Below are 17,098 nucleotides of genomic sequence, written 5' to 3'. Positions count from 1 at the left end.
AAGAGAAAAAGAAGCGTCAAAGACAGGAAGGAGATCTGCTCCACTGTGGAGAGAGCTGCACAACTTTGTTCCTGCAGAATTGTCACACAGTCAAACTGATAATTCTTCATTTTTCATTGATAGTTAAACAGACTGGTTCTTATAGCTCTGAACGTGCTTCACAGCACAGCAGCAGCAATTGTGTGTTTCAGGAAGAAACAACGTTACAATAGAGCAGACTCTCCTGACACTGACAGAAAACACCGCATCTTTACATCAGTGCTGACCACGTCCTTCCAGTTTCATCTACATGAAGTATATACACTCAACAAAAATATAAACGCAACACCTTTGTTACTGCTCCCATTCCCCATGGGATGGACGTAGAGACCTAAAATTCATTCCAGATACACAATATAACCATCCCTCCCAAACAGTGGTCACAAATCAGTCCAAATGTGTGGTAGTGGGCACATCTGCTATATTGAGATAATCCATCCCACCTCACAGGTGTGCCACATCAGGATGCTGATCTGACATCATGAGTAGTGCACAGGTGTGCCTCAGACTGCCCACAACAAAATAAAACAGCGCTGACTTCATGTCTTGTTCTAGGACCGGGACACCGACCTATTCTTGATGCTGATATTGAATAAGTGGTTGACTGGTGTGTGTGTGTACCTCTAAAGATGTCTCTATAGATGACAAATACATGACTGTATACATGAAACTGACAGCAAGACGTGGGAAGGACACGGAGGCAGAGTGAGAGTTACCCTCTGAGCACTGATGAAGAGTCCGTGGATTATACTGCCAGCCAGGCCCTGGCCTGCTCCTGTCACTACCACCTCTGGTTCCTCCAGCAGGGAGCTCACAAACCTAGAGACAACACACAATGTGGAAAATGTTACAATATTCCCACAAAACAAAACACTTAAATAAGAACATGTAAAACCTGAAGACACCAAAACTATAAAATAAGACCACCAACATGAGCGAGAAAGAAACGTGTGAACTGACTGTGATCCTTCAGACGCCGTCTTTGTGAAACAGATTCATCGTGACAACAAGTTACTGACTAACTATCTATAGTGACGGTGAAGACGGTTACATGTTACCAACAGCACAAACAAAGCTGTCAGTGAGCGCAGCTCAAACTCTGCGACTCACTTCTTCAGTTCATCAGCAGCCTCTCCGCTGTCGTCCTCAGGAACGGAGAACTTGGCCTTGAGCGAGCGAGCTTGAGTGATGACTGTCTCCATGCTCAGCAGCTGGTTAATGAAATCCTGCACACAGGACAAGAACAACTGTCTGCTCAATCCTGACAGCATGAGACCCCAAGACTGTCACATTTATACACATACGTGGTTTTTCCTACGTGGAACGTTATAGGCTGAGTCTCGGGGTGTAAAAGGCGTGTTTGGAGTCACAGTGGATACATGGCATACTTAAATGTACTTTGAGAAAGCCAAGAATGCTTTTACACAACAAGACTGTCCAGTCAAGCCGAACTAACATGGTGGGGTTTAGCTGTGCAGCTGTACAGTGTTATTCAAAGAAAAGGGGCTGTATGGATACTGAGTGCTAGTGAGAAGAACATTTTTATATGTGAAGAAGTGATGATTGTTCTCAGACTTTAGGACAGTATTAAAGCAGGTGTTTAATGCACCTAACGTGTGATCAAACTCAATAATAACAATCTCAGTCTCTGTTTTCGATCACTGATAAACACATCCGATATCAGCAGAGTATAAAAGCTTTGAGCCCAGGTGGGAACAGCCGAAGGAATTACCTAGGTTTAGAAAAAAGTTAGCCATCACTGAGGAAGCACTGGAGTTTGTTACTCCAGCTCCCACTACAATCCCACTGCACCACACCCCTGTTTTCATGGTTCAACCATCAATGGCCATAATAATTATCAGCCAAGTTCTCAGCCATGGTGCACACTGTCCAGTCTACGTACACCTCATGTACAGCACATACTCAACTACAACAAAAACACAGTTAACAATCAATCAATAATGTATTTAAAAACAAAACTTTTTTGGGTGAATCTAATGATACTTTCTTTTAAACTGAATTATTTGTGGAAAGTCCGGTCGAGTTTTCACTGACCTCTAACTTCTTGTAGTCCTGGTTGGGGGACTGCAGGAGCTTGCTCGCTTGAACTGTAGCTTGCTGAATGGTTTTTTGCACTGATGGAATATCTTCAGCAGACTCTGAAAGAGAAGAAATGACAGTGTTTCCAGAGTGACAGAAAGCTGTGATTAAAAGAAAGACCTGCCACGTTTGTAACCTCAATTACTGTTAACATGAGAAAAAGCCTAAAATCGAGTAAACCTGCAAACTATTATCTTACTAATACAGATCCTTTTGAAATAAACAAAACCTTCACAACATTTTATAATAATCTTTACAGAGATTAAAACATATCCACAAAGTCTTGATGGATTATTATTGGAGTTAATTAATCCAGCTATTTCAGAGGATCACAGAACACATCTGCAAATAGAAACTAAGCCTTTTGTCCAGGAATATACCCACATGTGCTTTGGCACAAGGAAAAACTCCCTTTAAACAGGAAGAAGCCTTCAGCAGAGCCAGGCTCAGGGAGGGGCGGGGCCATCTACAATAACCGAGTACAATAACCTCAGTTTGATCTGAATTAAGAAGCAGAAAGTTAGCGGCCATCCAGGTCTTTATGTCTTTAAGACATTACTGCAGTTTAACTCATTGGTGTGTGTTATCTGGCTTCATGGACAGATAGAGCTGGGTGTCATCAGCATAGCAGTGTAAATGTATGCTATGTCTTCTAATGATGCTGCCTAAGGGAAGCATGTATAATGTAAACAGAATTGGTCCTAGCACTGAACCCTGTGGAACTCCATAATTAACCTCAGTGTGTGAAGAGGACTCTCCATTTACATGCACAAACTGGAGTCTATTAGATAGATATGATCCAAACCTTCACACATTCACGTGTTATCAGCACGGAGCGTCTCTGTCAACCTCTGGAAGTAAAGCTTTTAGTAAGTGTCATAAGATCAAAATACATTTTTTAAAGAAGTGAAACGAGGACATTATTGTTGCTATGTTTTGTATTTTGTAGTCCAGACTTAATCAGAATTAATTTGCATACAACCTGGATATGCACCAAAGCATTTCTGACATGCTGAAACATTCTGGGATATTATAGAATAAATGAAAACTAGCTTTCTGGTTTAATTAGAGAAAAGGTCTGAGTATCACAGCAGGACGTTAGCTGATTGAGGTTTCTCCAAAGTACTAGAAAACTCTCCTCAGTGATGTCCTTACTAGTCCTTACCATTGGCTGTCTCTAGACTCAGAACTGGTCTTAGCAGTATACCGTCAACTTAGAGACGATCCAGAAACTAAGACCTGTTATAATTATACGTGAACTCTCATTAGCTAAATTAATGGTTGCACTGCAGGTGTCAGGGAACAACAGCAACACGACTGAAAGATCTTTAGCTTCTTCTAAAAACCAATTCAAATTATGCCCTGCTCCAGATGTGACAGTCTGAAGACGAAATCTAGACTTTTCTGTATCCTGGAATAATTATCAATTTATTGTGTGTAGAATAAAATAAAGAGTGGGTTTTATCTGATTTCTGATCATTACTGGAGAAAACTTGACTGAAAGAAATTCATGCTGGGGAAACTTTCCAGGCTCCTTTCACAGTGAGGGTTGGGTAGCTAGTTAGAGTAAACAAACTAAATCACATTTACCTGCATTTTAACACCAGGGTCATGTTCTACCCATCATGCCTACGCAGCCCTGAAAACATCACGTGTCCATCTCTGATACTTATAAGAGCTCAAAACTGGCCCAAACCCTGATGGAGTCCAAGGGCCTGCAGTGCAGAACACATCTTGAGCCCAAATCTTGGGGGGCTCAGGATTTGGGCTTTTTCTGCAGCTCATGGGCTGCATTCACTGAACCGACCACAAACTCATCTGTGCACCAAAGTACACAGTGAGACGTCCTTTACCCTCACATCACTGGACACTTCCAGGTTCTGGGTTCCATTCACTCTATACCAGTGGTGCCCAAATCTTTTTGCATCACAGCTGTGATACAGAACGGCTGTGTGGGCGGAGCCTGTTTCGCTTCAGTGCCGAAAAAAAGGGGTTGTATTTTGATGTAATGACTGTGTCGATGCAATCAGTCATTACATCACTCAGCTCAGGACTGAGCTGTGTAGACGCCAGCGTGTATCATACAGTGCATCCACTTGCAGCCCTCCTCGTTTCCCAGCCGTCGCGCCCCCGTCTGCACATCCCCACACAGTCCTCACGTTTCACAGTCAGTGATTGTAAAGAGTTCCTCTGCAGTGGCTCTGCCAGGAGCCTGTCTGCAGAGAAGTCATTCCTTTGTCCACCTGCAGAGGAAAGCAGCTACCATGCACCTTATCATTAAGCACTCGATAGGCAACTTTACAGGAGCAGAGCACAGACGCAGTTTTAGCAGAGACACTGTTGAGCACGACGGTTTAGAAGTGTGTCTGAAAAAGCCCTCTGACTTGTCTTTGTGCTCTGGATGTTTGGCGTCTTAGCTTGTTAAGCTTTAAACTGTCACAAACTTGCACTTTAAGACAGACACGCTGCGGCCTCTCCTCATCACCCACCGCTGCGCAGGTATGCTTCATCTTATCTTCTTTGGCTTGGAAACATATTTGGTGATGCTTCATCCTCTGCTTTGTGTTTGTGTGCGAGCCCCGTCAAAAGGCTGTGCATTATGCTGGCAGCGTCCAAGATTTCTACTTTTTTATTCATGCAGCTTCTGGTTTTTTTCTCCATTAACATCTCGGGTTGCATTTCATTTTCTTAGTACTTATTTTAATATCTTTAGTTTTTTGTATTTCGGTCTTACTGTAATTTACCTGCTGTGGGCTTAGAGTTATTTTCCCTGATTTTATTTCATATAAACGTGTTTTTCAACCAAACGGTGAGGACTTACCTTCTTCCTTCAGAATAGTTGCATGAAGTATACAGGGCAGGAGGTGACGGGCCAGGTCTGCAGGTTTCTGCATCGCCATGTAGTGCAGAACCTAAAGACAAACCCCCAAAAAGTTTAGTTTGCCTGGCTTCTGTTTTCCTTTTGCTCTTTCAGATCAACAGAATATTTTTGCACAGCCAACAGGCTGCCTCTGAAGAAGACTCCAGATAAACGGTGACCTTTCTCTATGATGGTTATTCACAGAGGGACCAGTCATACCCAGATCTTTAAATCTGTCATAAGACTATCAGTGAGCATTATTTTTAACTTTCTCTTTTTGGATAAACAATGTCTTTAAAAGACAGGCAACATTTTCAGTGACGGTGCAAACTGGAGCTCCGAGCTCTGCTTTCATATGTGCAGGAAGAACATGCAAACGCTTGGCAGGGACCTGCCCGGGTCCAAATCCAGGACCCTCTTTGGGTGAGGAAACAACTAACCCCAGTTACTGTTTGTCCCTTTCCCATAAAGCCGACCGGATCATTAATAGAAGCTGGTTTAAAGTTGTTCTTCATTTAACACCATCACACCACAGAGAGCTGCTGTGTGTCAGTTAAACATCGTGTGTGACAGCATCAGATCCTTTTTCATCAACATGTGAAAATGCTTCAACATGTCTGTGAGCACAGATCTGTGTTAAACTGACTTCTTCAACATACATGAGCCAAAACGGTCCCATGGCAGAAGCTGATCCTGAAAATCAGCAGAAACATTCATGAAAACACTTTGTGATCCACTTAGTAAACACGTTTGGCTTAAAACACGCATGTGGCAAAACGAACGACCTGCTTCAGACCTTCTCGGCCTCCTTGGTGTCATCAAAAAGTCTTTTTTGGCGTCGTGCAGGTGTGACCCTGGCAGTCTCCCAAGCCTCCACCCACATGTTGCCTGGGATCTTCATCCTGGGACTGAGTGTCCCCGTCACCATCGTGTTGCCCTTCTCATCGACCACTTCCTCTTCTACGTAATCCCGAGGTGAATACCAGCGCACAAAATCCTCCAGGACACAGCCGGGGTTGGCTGCCTGTGGACAGAGACACAAACTCGTACTTTAAATGAAGTAATGTGTAAATATATTCACTGACACCTCATACTGGCACTGACGACTCGAACAGGGCCCACTCACGACACCACTGCATTCATGGACCCAAGCACACCAGGCTGTCACTGAACATAAAATGTCATTTATGCATCAAAACGATTTCCTTCTGTTCAGGACTGGAAGTAAATACGTGTGATCTGGCAACAAAAATGTTTTACTTTTTTGTGTAAGAGTAAATCTGAAAATCTATGAATAACAAATCAATTGTATTTTAGTATTAAAACCAGTTCAGACTGAATAAAGAGCTCGTCCACACTGGATCAGAAACAGAGACATGGTGGGAATAACCAACACTGTAGATTCAGGGCAGCTGCAGCATGACTTACACTGTGTGCTGGTCATTATCACTGCATTACTGCCTCAGATCTGCAGGTCTCTGCAAAGACAAGGTTCAAATAACCTCTGAAGATGATTTATAAAACTGCAATGAGCTGTTTGAAAACTGACGACCACGTGATCGTCTGGTGATCAGAGGTTTCTGCACTCACGTAGCTTCTCCCAGCATGACTGCATCCATCATGCCACACGTGTCAGTGACAGAGTCACAGCTTTCCACAGCGTAGGCTGATCAACAGTCCTCTTATTTCACACTAGTTTACTTGTAAAAGCCTACATGACATTTTTTATTAATTCATTAATATCCCATTCATTAACTGCACAGAGAAGACGGTTCCTGAAAATGAAACATGATGCACAGATATCAGACTCAGTCAGCTTCAGCTGAGGTTAATGACATTTCTGTGAACCACTTATATGAGATCTGCTTTCATGGTTTTGTCACACAAAGGTCGCCTCTGTACTGTTACAACCGCTTTCTTTTAGTTCTAATTATTAACTGCAGGTCTTTGAACATGGAGCGAGTGGGGTTGGGTTAACTCTGACTCTAAACTGCCCACAGGTGTGAATGAGAGCATAAATCAGAGGTGTCCAACTCCAGGCCTCGAGGGCCGGTGTCCTGCAGGTTTTAGATGCGTCCTTGATCCAACACAGCTGATTTCAATGGCTAAATGACCTCCTCAACGTGTCTTGGGTTAGGGCTATCCTTTGTTGCTAGTTAGCCTGACCTGTATCCCCAATGTTAAGTTTGTACATTGTATCTATGGTCGATTAGGTCATCTCAGTTGCAGGCAACCAACAAATAAAGCTTATCCTTATCGTGGAAGTTCTCCAGAGGCTGAACTAACCATCTGATTCAGGTGTGTTGACACAGGGTGAGATCTGCAGGACGCCGGCCCTCGAGGCCTGGAGTTGGACACCTCTGGGTTAAATGTTTGTCTGTCTCTCTGTGTTCGCCCTGCAACTGGCGACCTGTCCAGGGTGAACCCCGCCTCTCGCCCTATGGTATGGGATAGGCTCCACCCCGTGTGACCCCGACTATTATTTTCAACATGCTGTATTTGGAATAAATAACAGCATATGATGTGTTTGCACAGTGAGGCAGTGACTCTGACCTGTGAACATAGAGAGGCTCTGCAGAGTTGAGCAGAGTCATGTTGTTGTAGGGGTGCAGCCTGCCCTCAGCTCTGCCCTCAGCTTGTGTCGCCTCAGTCTCGCCCTGGTCACTCAGGCACTCGAAGAATTCCTCCTCGCTGTCACTCCACGAGTCCCAGGATTTTCCTTGAGACATCTCTCTTGTTGAACTGGAAGCACTGGTTGCACACTCTGGTCCTTGGCGGCTCTTCTGGCAGGCACCTGAGACCCTGTGTTCCTTTTCTTTCCCCTCGGGTACCTTGTGAGATTCATCTCTGGCCTTCTTCCTTTCGATACAACAATTCAGCATCTGTCCAGGAACAAAAACTCTTTTCACACATGGAAACATAACACTGCTACTTGTGTTCAACAGACAACACGACATAAACAGGTGTTTGGGAGTTTGAAGATGCTGTATCACACTGAGCATCAGCTCTCAGAATTCATTTTTCTCTTTATCACCTAAACATCGTTCCAATTATCAAAGTTAACACAACACTTTTGATAAACCACTGGAATTAAAGTTGCAAGTCTACAAATGTGCATGATGTTGTTTTTTGTCTTTTAAATCGTTCGATTAGTCCTTGCACTTTGTGCACTGTGTGGCTACCTGGAACTTCTGATGCAAAAGACAACAGCGAAGATCAGGAGCTCCACCTGCCAGCCTGCAGATTAGGAAGCACAGAGATGGATATGAGTGAACACCAGTGTGTTAACAGAGAAACAAATACTGCTTAAACAATTTCAAGCAAAGTTTTAGTTAGAGCACGGCACAAACACTGCAGGGGCTTTTGTGCCTGGTATTATGTACTTGGATTTTTACATTTTGGTCATTTGTCTGTTATTAGAGACGGACGGAGATCCAACATGACTGACAACAAGACCAAAGCCCGATTCTAAAGTGTCGGCTCAGCTGGACAAAGTACAGACATCCAGCATTTGACTTTATTTATATGGCACAGGATAAGAACCACAGAGTGCTTCACAATAATATGAAACAGCACAAATCTAGTTCAAAGCCAGGCTAAATAAATGAGTCTCAAGCTGCTGTTTATAAAAATAAATGCAATCAAAGCAACATAATGATGGAGGCAAAGCACTCCACAGCCTGGGGGCCCCCACTCTGACAGATCCATCTCCTCTGGTCTCAAAATGTGTTTCTGTCTTCTGTCTGTGTCCAAGTCAACAGTCTAACGAGGTCCCACAAATGTCTGCAAATAGGTTCTGCTCTTCCACGAAGTCCTTTGAGATCCCGACTGAAATCGGCTGGTGCCAATATCTGCTGAGTGTTGGCCACGAATAAAGCAGCAATAACAGAGTTCAACGAGAACAACAACTTTTCATTATCAGTTATTCTTCACTCTCTCCACAGCTGATGGACCAACAGCAGCAGCACACAGAGGACAGTGGTACCAGATACTTTGTATGCCGTCACCATCTGACAGAGGAGCTCCAGGGCTGAAAATATATCCTCAACCTCAGGTTCAACTAACGAACTGACCCAGTCACAGACTTCCAGGGAGGCTTTGGAGTATCATTCCCAAGTTCAAGCACAGCCCCTAGTCCCGCTTCTTAGAAAGGGAAACCGCTACTGTAGTCTGCTTATCCCGAGGTGGGAAACCAGGACAGTCCAACAACATCCACAGACTCAGTGGGACTCGCACCTCCAGCCCAGGAGTCCTGCCACCAAAGAGTCATGTAACTCGTCACAGACCTCGCCAATTAATATCAAATCAAATATCAGCTGGTTCAGTCCCAACTGATGGTCTCATTATTCAGGTTTCACACAAGAAACGTCTCATGACGGGTAAAAACAACGAGCTCTCTCAAGACTTTTGCAAAACATGCTGGTGGCAGTGGTCACAGTAGAACTACTGAAGGTTCCAGCGCACTTTTGGTAAAGTGGAAAGAATATTATTTCACCATAAATGGGCCACGACCAGGTGCTTCCCACAAGATTTCACACAGACCAGTGAAAAGAATTATCAGAAGAGTCAAGGCCCAGTTATGAAGAGCCACAGAAAGGCCTGGAATCAGCAGGTACGACTGTTTCAAAGAAAACAATATGTGCGCAAGAGCCACAGAAAAAAAGAGAAGCGTGAAGTGTGTTTAAAGTTTGCTGAACAAGTCTGTGAAACGCTGGCAGAATATTATCATCTGCATTCATAAAGTATCCACAGGCGTCTTTGCCTGCTCTCCTGTACACTCATGAGTTCACACCTACCTGCCCCTCTAACACCATCGTTACATTTGCTGATGATGCGACAATCATCAGCGGAGAAGACGGCGAACAGGCAGGAGGTTAAAAACCTGACAGGCTGCTGCAATGAACACAAGCATCTGCTCAGCGCCATCAAAACTAAGGAGATGTGACCTCAGCAGAGGGAAACACGTTCCTCTCCACATCAAGCAGACTGTGTTCAGCGAGTGTCCTCGTTCCTGGGGACTCACGTAGCTGAGGACCTCTCATGGTCCAAAGTCAAAGACTCCACCTCAGGATGCTGAGGAGGAGGAGGAACCATCTGGAGAAGAAAGTCTTGGTGGCTTTTTTACCACAGCACCATAGTGTGTCCCCACCTACTGCTAACAGCTTGGTATGCTAACTGCTCAGTGGGTCATTAAGACAGCACAGAAGAATAGTGCCTGTCCCTTTCCTTCCCTGGAGGACATGGTCAGCACTCGCTGTCTCAGGAGAGCCAATCAAATCTCATCTCATCCTGGACAGCACCTGTTCAAGAAACAGGACAGCCAGGCTAAGAAAACAGCTTTTCCCCTGGACCATCGATCACTGAACACTAAGCTCAGTGAATGGACCGAGTGAGCCTCCCTCCTACCTGAGACAGTCCTGTGTAACATTCAGTAGAATGTTCACTAATGCTGCCAAATGTAAGCTTACATCTAATACAAAACACCAGCATAACACGGGACAATTACACCCTCCCTCCATGGCTGCTGCCATCCAACCAGTGCAATACTCCTCTGGTTAAATGGTAAATGGACTGGTTCTTATATAGCGCTTTTCTACTCTTCTGAGCACTCAAAGCGCTTTACACAACTTGTGCATTCACCCATTCACACAAGCACATTTTTCTAGGTGCTTTCTAAGTAACATTCTCTCTCTCACACACACACACGCGCACACTCCGATGAACGCATCGGAGAGCAATTTGGGGTTAGTATCTTGCCCAAGGATATTTGGCATGCAGCCTGGGGGAAGCCAGGAATTGAACCACCAACCTTCCGATCAGTAGACGAACCGCTCTACCGCCTGAGCTGCAGCCACCCTATTTTATTGCTATTTTATTCAGTTTGACGAATGAATGATGAGTGTAAGCAGGTAAGAATGTATGTAAGCTCTGCTCCAGTGTAATGCATAGGTACAACAATACGCTTTAACTTTATAGTTTGGTCACTTAATTCAATTCAATAAAACTTTATTGATCCTGAAGGCTGACCCCAATGGAAATTGGGTTAAGGCTGCCGACCTTTGCCAGCGCCATCTTACCCTTCTGACCATACATACATGACACAAACATCACATGGGGAAGACAGGTCAGAGAGGCATAACAATGGAAAATGCACCACATGAGGAAAGATAAGGAGAAAAAAAATAACTCCCCCCAGACTGAGCTCCAACAGGGAGATCAGTTTGAGAACAGAAAAAACACCTCTGCACATGAAAAAACTCTTAATACACGAAAGAAACACATGACAAGCAACAGGGATGGGTAAAGGGTGAGAGACAGCCAGTGTAGACAGCACATCCAGGCCTGCGTGCGCTGGTCTCCTTGATCCACCGTCAGCATCGGAGGGGAATAAGCGTCGAAGGCGTTTGGAGGGGGGAGGAGTGTACATCTGCATGTGTATATATGTCTGTGTAAGCGTTTGCGTGTCCAGAGTTCAGCTGAGACAGTGTCCTCCTCCCTGCCAGGCTAAGTAAACAGTCTTCCAGCCAACCCAGGTGGCCTTGCATGGAGTGGGAAGAACAGTCTAAACACAGTCGTTATCAGGGAGTTGTTGTTCGGCTCCAGCCTTGAGCCCACGGCTGGGGCCGAAGGGGTATCCGCATAAGTGATGGAGGTTTTTACTTTAGTGCGAACAGCTCATATGAATTTCAAAGCTGTTCTAACACTCCGACACTGGTCTCTCAATCTCCCGTTGGAGAGCCGTGAGCTTCTCCATGATGTTATCAAACTTGCGCTCCGTGATGTTGTCATTCTTGTGCTCAGAGAGCCGATTCTGAGAACTCAAAGACACGACGTCGTAGTCTCACTCCAAGCGCTTTATTTGTTACGCCATTTTTCTCCACACCAACAACAACCCTTCGCGGGCAACAGTACTCTCGCAGTATAACAGAAAATAACAAGTTAACAACGACCGCAGTGAGCTTCTCCAAGATGTGATCCAATTTGCACTCAGAAGTCTTATTCTGAGTATTCACAGCAGCCGTAAGCTTCTCCAAGATCTTATCCATGCTGCACTCAATGAGCTCATTTTGAGAAACTCACGCCTCTTCCCATCGTTTGAATCCCAGCGGGCAGCCTTGTGGGGGTTTGAACAGCCGGTTCCGCTTTCTTAATTCTTCGATAAGTCAGGGCCAAGCCAGCTCCGATCAGCCAGAACCCTGTTACCATGGTTCCGAACAGGTAGATCTCTTCAGCACTCAGGCTCACCCGAGCCCAGACTTCTCGTTGAGAAAGGGGTGTCAATTGCATTCAGGGACCAGTTGATCAAATCCATAATTCCTCTTTTAGGTTTTAGAGAACAGACTGTGAGAGAGTGTTCCAGGGAAAAGTAATACAAAAAACACGAGACTAGACAAGGACACAAGAGGCTAAGCAGGGAAGATAAGGGAGAGGAGAAAAGTGCGACTGCCTTTGTTAAGAGCAAAACTCTTTGAATGCTGTAAACACACCGTGTTTGGGTGGCTGCATCCCAAAAACACCACAGCAACACTGAAGTCTGGAGGTGGGAGCATTATGATTTTGATGTTCCCAAAAAAATGTGTGATTGCTTAGAAAAGTTATGCATAAAAACTTTATAACAAGCTGCAAAAGGGACTGAGCCATTAAATCTAACTCCAGGAAGGATGAATGGAGACATTGTTGATTAAAATCTGCTGCCATCTACCAGGATGATGAAGATGAAACAAGGATGGATGTTTCAGCAAGACCATGATCACAAACACAGCCAATGGAAACTGTTGGTTTCAGAGGAATCAAGTAAAGCTGCTGGAACGGCCCAGCCAATCACCTGAGCTGAATCTGTGGGAAGGATCCACGGAGCATTCGGGATTTATAGACTGTTTGTGTGGTGAGTGGGTCAAAGTCATGAGCAATGATGGGACTGGTTTCTCCATACAGAAGCTGCCATGAACTGTCATCACCAACATTTGTATAAAGTAATAAATAAATGTCTGTGTGTTTAATGTCCCTGTGTTACCGACATCTGGTGATAATTTCACATCAAAGCACCTTTAGAAATATATTTGCTTAGAGAACTGCTGACGTGTTCAATACTTATTTTACCTGCTATAAAATGAAAATGTTAATATGTGTGACATCTTTAAAATCAAAGCAGCACGAGCCTGTGAGGTACCCACCCACAAATAAGATGGTTATTTTCCCACCGGTAACGCAACTCAAGGACAAACTCCTGCCAGAGGTGTCCAACAGCCCGCAGCCCACCGTAGTAATAGTTGACCAGACACACACACAGAGCCAGACGGTAGGTCAGACTGTCACTGGGGGCTGACTTCAGCTGGTGGAAAAGCTTCTACAACGAGGGAAAAGACCAGCATGAAATCAAACAGCAGGACACCAAATTTAATACATTCTAATAAAAATCCTGACAAAGTACTGACAGCACTGAGCCCGTCTTCACTCTGAAACTTATATTGGACCTGACCTGAGTGTAACCTTGAGTGTGCGAGTGGTGAAGAGGCAAACATACATAATCAGAGGTTTTCTCTTGCTCCGATGTCCCACTGGAGTTGGACAGCTGAGTGTTATTCTTAAAGTCAGACTTCTCCACAGCAGCATCTGGAAACAGATACTGAGACACAAACACAAATAAATAAGTCTGTCATTTAGAAACTCTGTTGTTTTATAGATGTTAGAAGAATTAAACAAGTGGAGCTCACGTAGTCATCACTTCATGATAAAACACAGGATGCTGATTGCTCAGTGGCAAAAGCAGGATGTGACCAGAAGTAGACAATAAAAATAAGAACGCTGCCTGATATCCTGTTTAAGATGACGCTCTTGTGCTTTACTGAGCTGCTGTCAGATGGGATCAATATCTGTGGCCAGCACTCTAAGACATAAATGCAATTACGGCTGTAGTTTTAAGATTCAAGGCTGTCTTAGCTCGAGCTCGAGCTGCTGAGTGTGACGGGCTCAACAGTGACCAGGAAGGAAAAACTGTTTGTGAAAAGAAGCAGAGGAGCCACATCAGTACGAGTCAAACTACCACACGGAGGAAGTAGGAGGCCCACACAGAGAACAATGAGGAAAAAAAGACACTTTATTTGTCCTTGATTATGTTCTTTCTATCGGTAGCTTGATTACATCCATCTTATCTGCTGCGTATCATTTGGTGCATGAATTTTAGCCTCTTGGCTTAGAAATAGTTTCCTCTGTGCTGTTCGGACAAAAAACAAAGCCATAAAAAGTCTTCACACATCACACAACAATGTGTATGTTTGTAATGGATCCAAGTGTATTAGCAACCAGAAAAATACAACATTAAGGTCAGTGCACTTAATGCACTGACCTTAATGTAGTATGTAGCGGTGTGTTTGAAATCTGTACTGACTAGTAAAACCTCTGTGGTCTGCCCCAAAGCATCATGGTCTCCGTTCCTGAGTGTCCCACTGATCAGTTTAACTTACCCAGTAAACACTGAGGATTTTCAGCCGTCCTGACTCGAACTGACCAGTGAGGAGCTTGAAGAGGGTCGAGGTCACTGTTGGGTGATAAACAGAGTAAACAGTAGAGGAGAGTTTCTGATACACTTTTAGTTAAAGGGTTTTTATAAGTAATGAGTCATGTTTGATTACATGTGACGTAGTCCTTCACCAGTAATCAAGATAATTACACATGTAAGCATTTCCTTATGTCACACTCAGTTTGTCCCTTCATGCACAAGCTTGTTAGACCTGTGCCAGCTCTGTTTGGGCCTTACAATCAAACCCATGTACGTTTACCCTTTTAATAAACTGCTCCACCCATTTCCTACTTTACGAGTGAAATATGAAGCAATGCAGTGTGTACACGGATGCAACACTCAGTGCTCAGCGCAGCGTTTTGTGTGCTATAGTGCAAGTGAACAGCTCACTCCCATCAAAGCTTTTCCATTGGATCGTTAACACAAACACCAAATGTCAGGAGGACATGCGCCTCAAACTGGAGTTGTCTTTCTAGCCTGGGTACTGTGTTATCCTTGTCTGTATACCGAGCTTCTTATTAATAATCAGCTCTGCACAGGAGCAGAAGCAGAGTCCAGCCTGTTGCTCTTACAGTATAATACTCATAATAAAAGTACAGTAACCGTGGTTAGTCACTGAGCAGCCCGGTGCGTTTCTCTTGATTTCTTTAGTCAGGGTAAATTCATTCACCTGCACGGGTTAGCTAAACGAACTTTACAAAACAAGTTTCCCCGACAGCCGAGTGCTCACCTAAGGACCTAAGTTACGGATTAGCTTACACACACATTTAACTTACCGAAAATAATACGGTGGGGCCTCAGGTCCTCCTGTCTGGTAGTCCAATTTACTGAAGAACACCTCAGGCTGTCACTTTGAAATAGCCGGTAATGTAAACGCTGGACCTCTCAGCATCTGCCATTCCCGAACAGACACATGCAAGTTTGTCCGTGACCGCAGCCGCGCTGTACATTTATTTCAGTTTCAATATTTTTTTCAGTTTCAATATTTTTTTCGGTTTCATTTCAAGGTGGCATCGTTCTGATCCCATACACACACAAATTGATTTACAAGTACAAAATATTTATGAGCACAATTTGAGCCCATATACTCTCTCTACCACAGCTGCCTTTGAACTTGCCTGGCCAGGTCTGAGTCCAGCTTTGCTACTCCTGCCAGGTCACATGACACAGGGGTGTGCTCTGATGTCGGCAGGCAGGTCAGTGGAGCCCTCTGGTGGTGGATATATGGCAGTGAAACAGGAGGAGGCCTGAGAACAGACAGCAGGCTTAACTAGCAGGACAAAGTAGCATGTAGTACTTGAAGGGGTCATCAAAGCCAATCAGCTCTCAGGAAAATGGAACATCACATAAATATTTCTTTTCTTTGATTTTCATCAATGTATTTCCTTTGATAGATTTTCCGTCAACACTTCTGGTTGATTAGAAGCTCATAGGCAGTTCCTGTCACTCTACAATAACACAATGTAAAGGCTGCGCTCTCTGCCCTCCCTAATTTGACATATTTTGTTGTTTTGTGTGTGTGTTTGTCTGTGTGAAGTTTTGATGTGTATGTGAAAAACACAATTTTGAAAACACTGGAAAAAGACCTCAAGACATGTTTTCCTTTACTTTCTATGAAACAACAATTCCCACCAAGGCTTTTCAGTGTGAAATTTAGTGTATAGAAAATACCTGTGCCAGGTTGTCTCCATCTAGTGGTGAACATGGCCTCACCACTACATCAAGTGAGCTTTTCACTGTGCAGTGACACAAAAGTCATTTAACAATTTTAAAAAAAGCAATGTTACAGATTCAGTAAGAACTGAAGTTTATCATAATCCTTCAAGTTTCACTCAGTAACAGCAGCTTTTTAATATTATTGACTATATTTTAGAGTCACATTTATATGAAATGTCAAACAATCACAGAGTGACACTGAACTAAACAATCAATGCCATGTGAGTTGTTCTTGTTTGTTCTTTATCTCAGATTTATTGTAAGCAGCGGGAGTAGAAGCTAAAGAAAAATAGTAAAGATATGAATGAATCTCTGCTCTTACAGCTTTTATTGTGCCATAATGTCTGCTTTGAAACTGTCCTCTTGCTCGTCTCTTGGATGCTCACCTCTTCTTCACCTGTTCCTTTGACCAAACTGCTGCACTCTCGTTCTCTGCTCTCGCCTCCTCTTCTGGTTATAATTAGGATGCAGTCAGCATGTGCCAAACAAACTCCCCCCAAATCGATCATGTTTGATATGATGATGACGTTTTTAACATCTTATTTATGCACTTGTTGGGTGGGAAAGAGTAAACAAAGATGGGGCATAGAAGCAGAACTGAGTCCTACGTGTGGCGGGACAGTAACTGTGTGTGTATATGTAAGCATTTAAACACTGCAGAGAGTCAAATTAACAGTAACACTATTTTGTCTAAGTCCGCCATTGTAGAAATTCATTTCACCGAAACAATAACATGGCGCACAATGTGACAATAAACGTATAAAACACAAATTCTTACCTAGCAGGAGAATAAATAATCAGTATTTTAAGGCTACTGCATGTATAGATGTCACTGCTGGCTCACATAAGCTAGCTCTGAGACC

The 17,098-nt window shown here is 43.8% G+C and overlaps 1 protein-coding gene across 1 annotated transcript; it reads right to left on the bottom strand.

Annotated features, from left to right (window-relative positions):
- Positions 1-575: 575 nt before the first annotated feature.
- LOC146615529 (rab3 GTPase-activating protein catalytic subunit-like) lies at positions 576-15,469 on the bottom strand. Its single transcript, XM_085375156.1, has 12 exons — positions 15,452-15,469; positions 15,296-15,401; positions 14,464-14,537; positions 13,524-13,625; positions 13,174-13,346; positions 8,182-8,236; positions 7,561-7,881; positions 5,796-6,023; positions 4,961-5,051; positions 2,095-2,198; positions 1,150-1,265; positions 576-858 (listed from the first exon to the last, which is right to left on the bottom strand). The coding sequence occupies exons 1-12, from the start codon at positions 15,467-15,469 to the stop codon at positions 675-677; spliced, it is 1,572 nt and encodes a 523-aa protein (XP_085231282.1). The 3' UTR covers positions 576-674.
- Between the last annotated feature and the right edge of the window lie 1,629 nt (positions 15,470-17,098).

The sequence above is a fragment of the Diplotaxodon limnothrissa genome, linkage group LG16 (genome assembly GCF_057381915.1).
Source record: "Diplotaxodon limnothrissa isolate DT_005_m linkage group LG16, D_limnothrissa_male_GT1.1, whole genome shotgun sequence".
Lineage (NCBI taxonomy): Eukaryota > Metazoa > Chordata > Actinopteri > Cichliformes > Cichlidae > Diplotaxodon > Diplotaxodon limnothrissa.
Note: the sequence above shows the minus strand (reverse complement) of the source record. Positions and strands in the feature narration are given on the sequence as shown.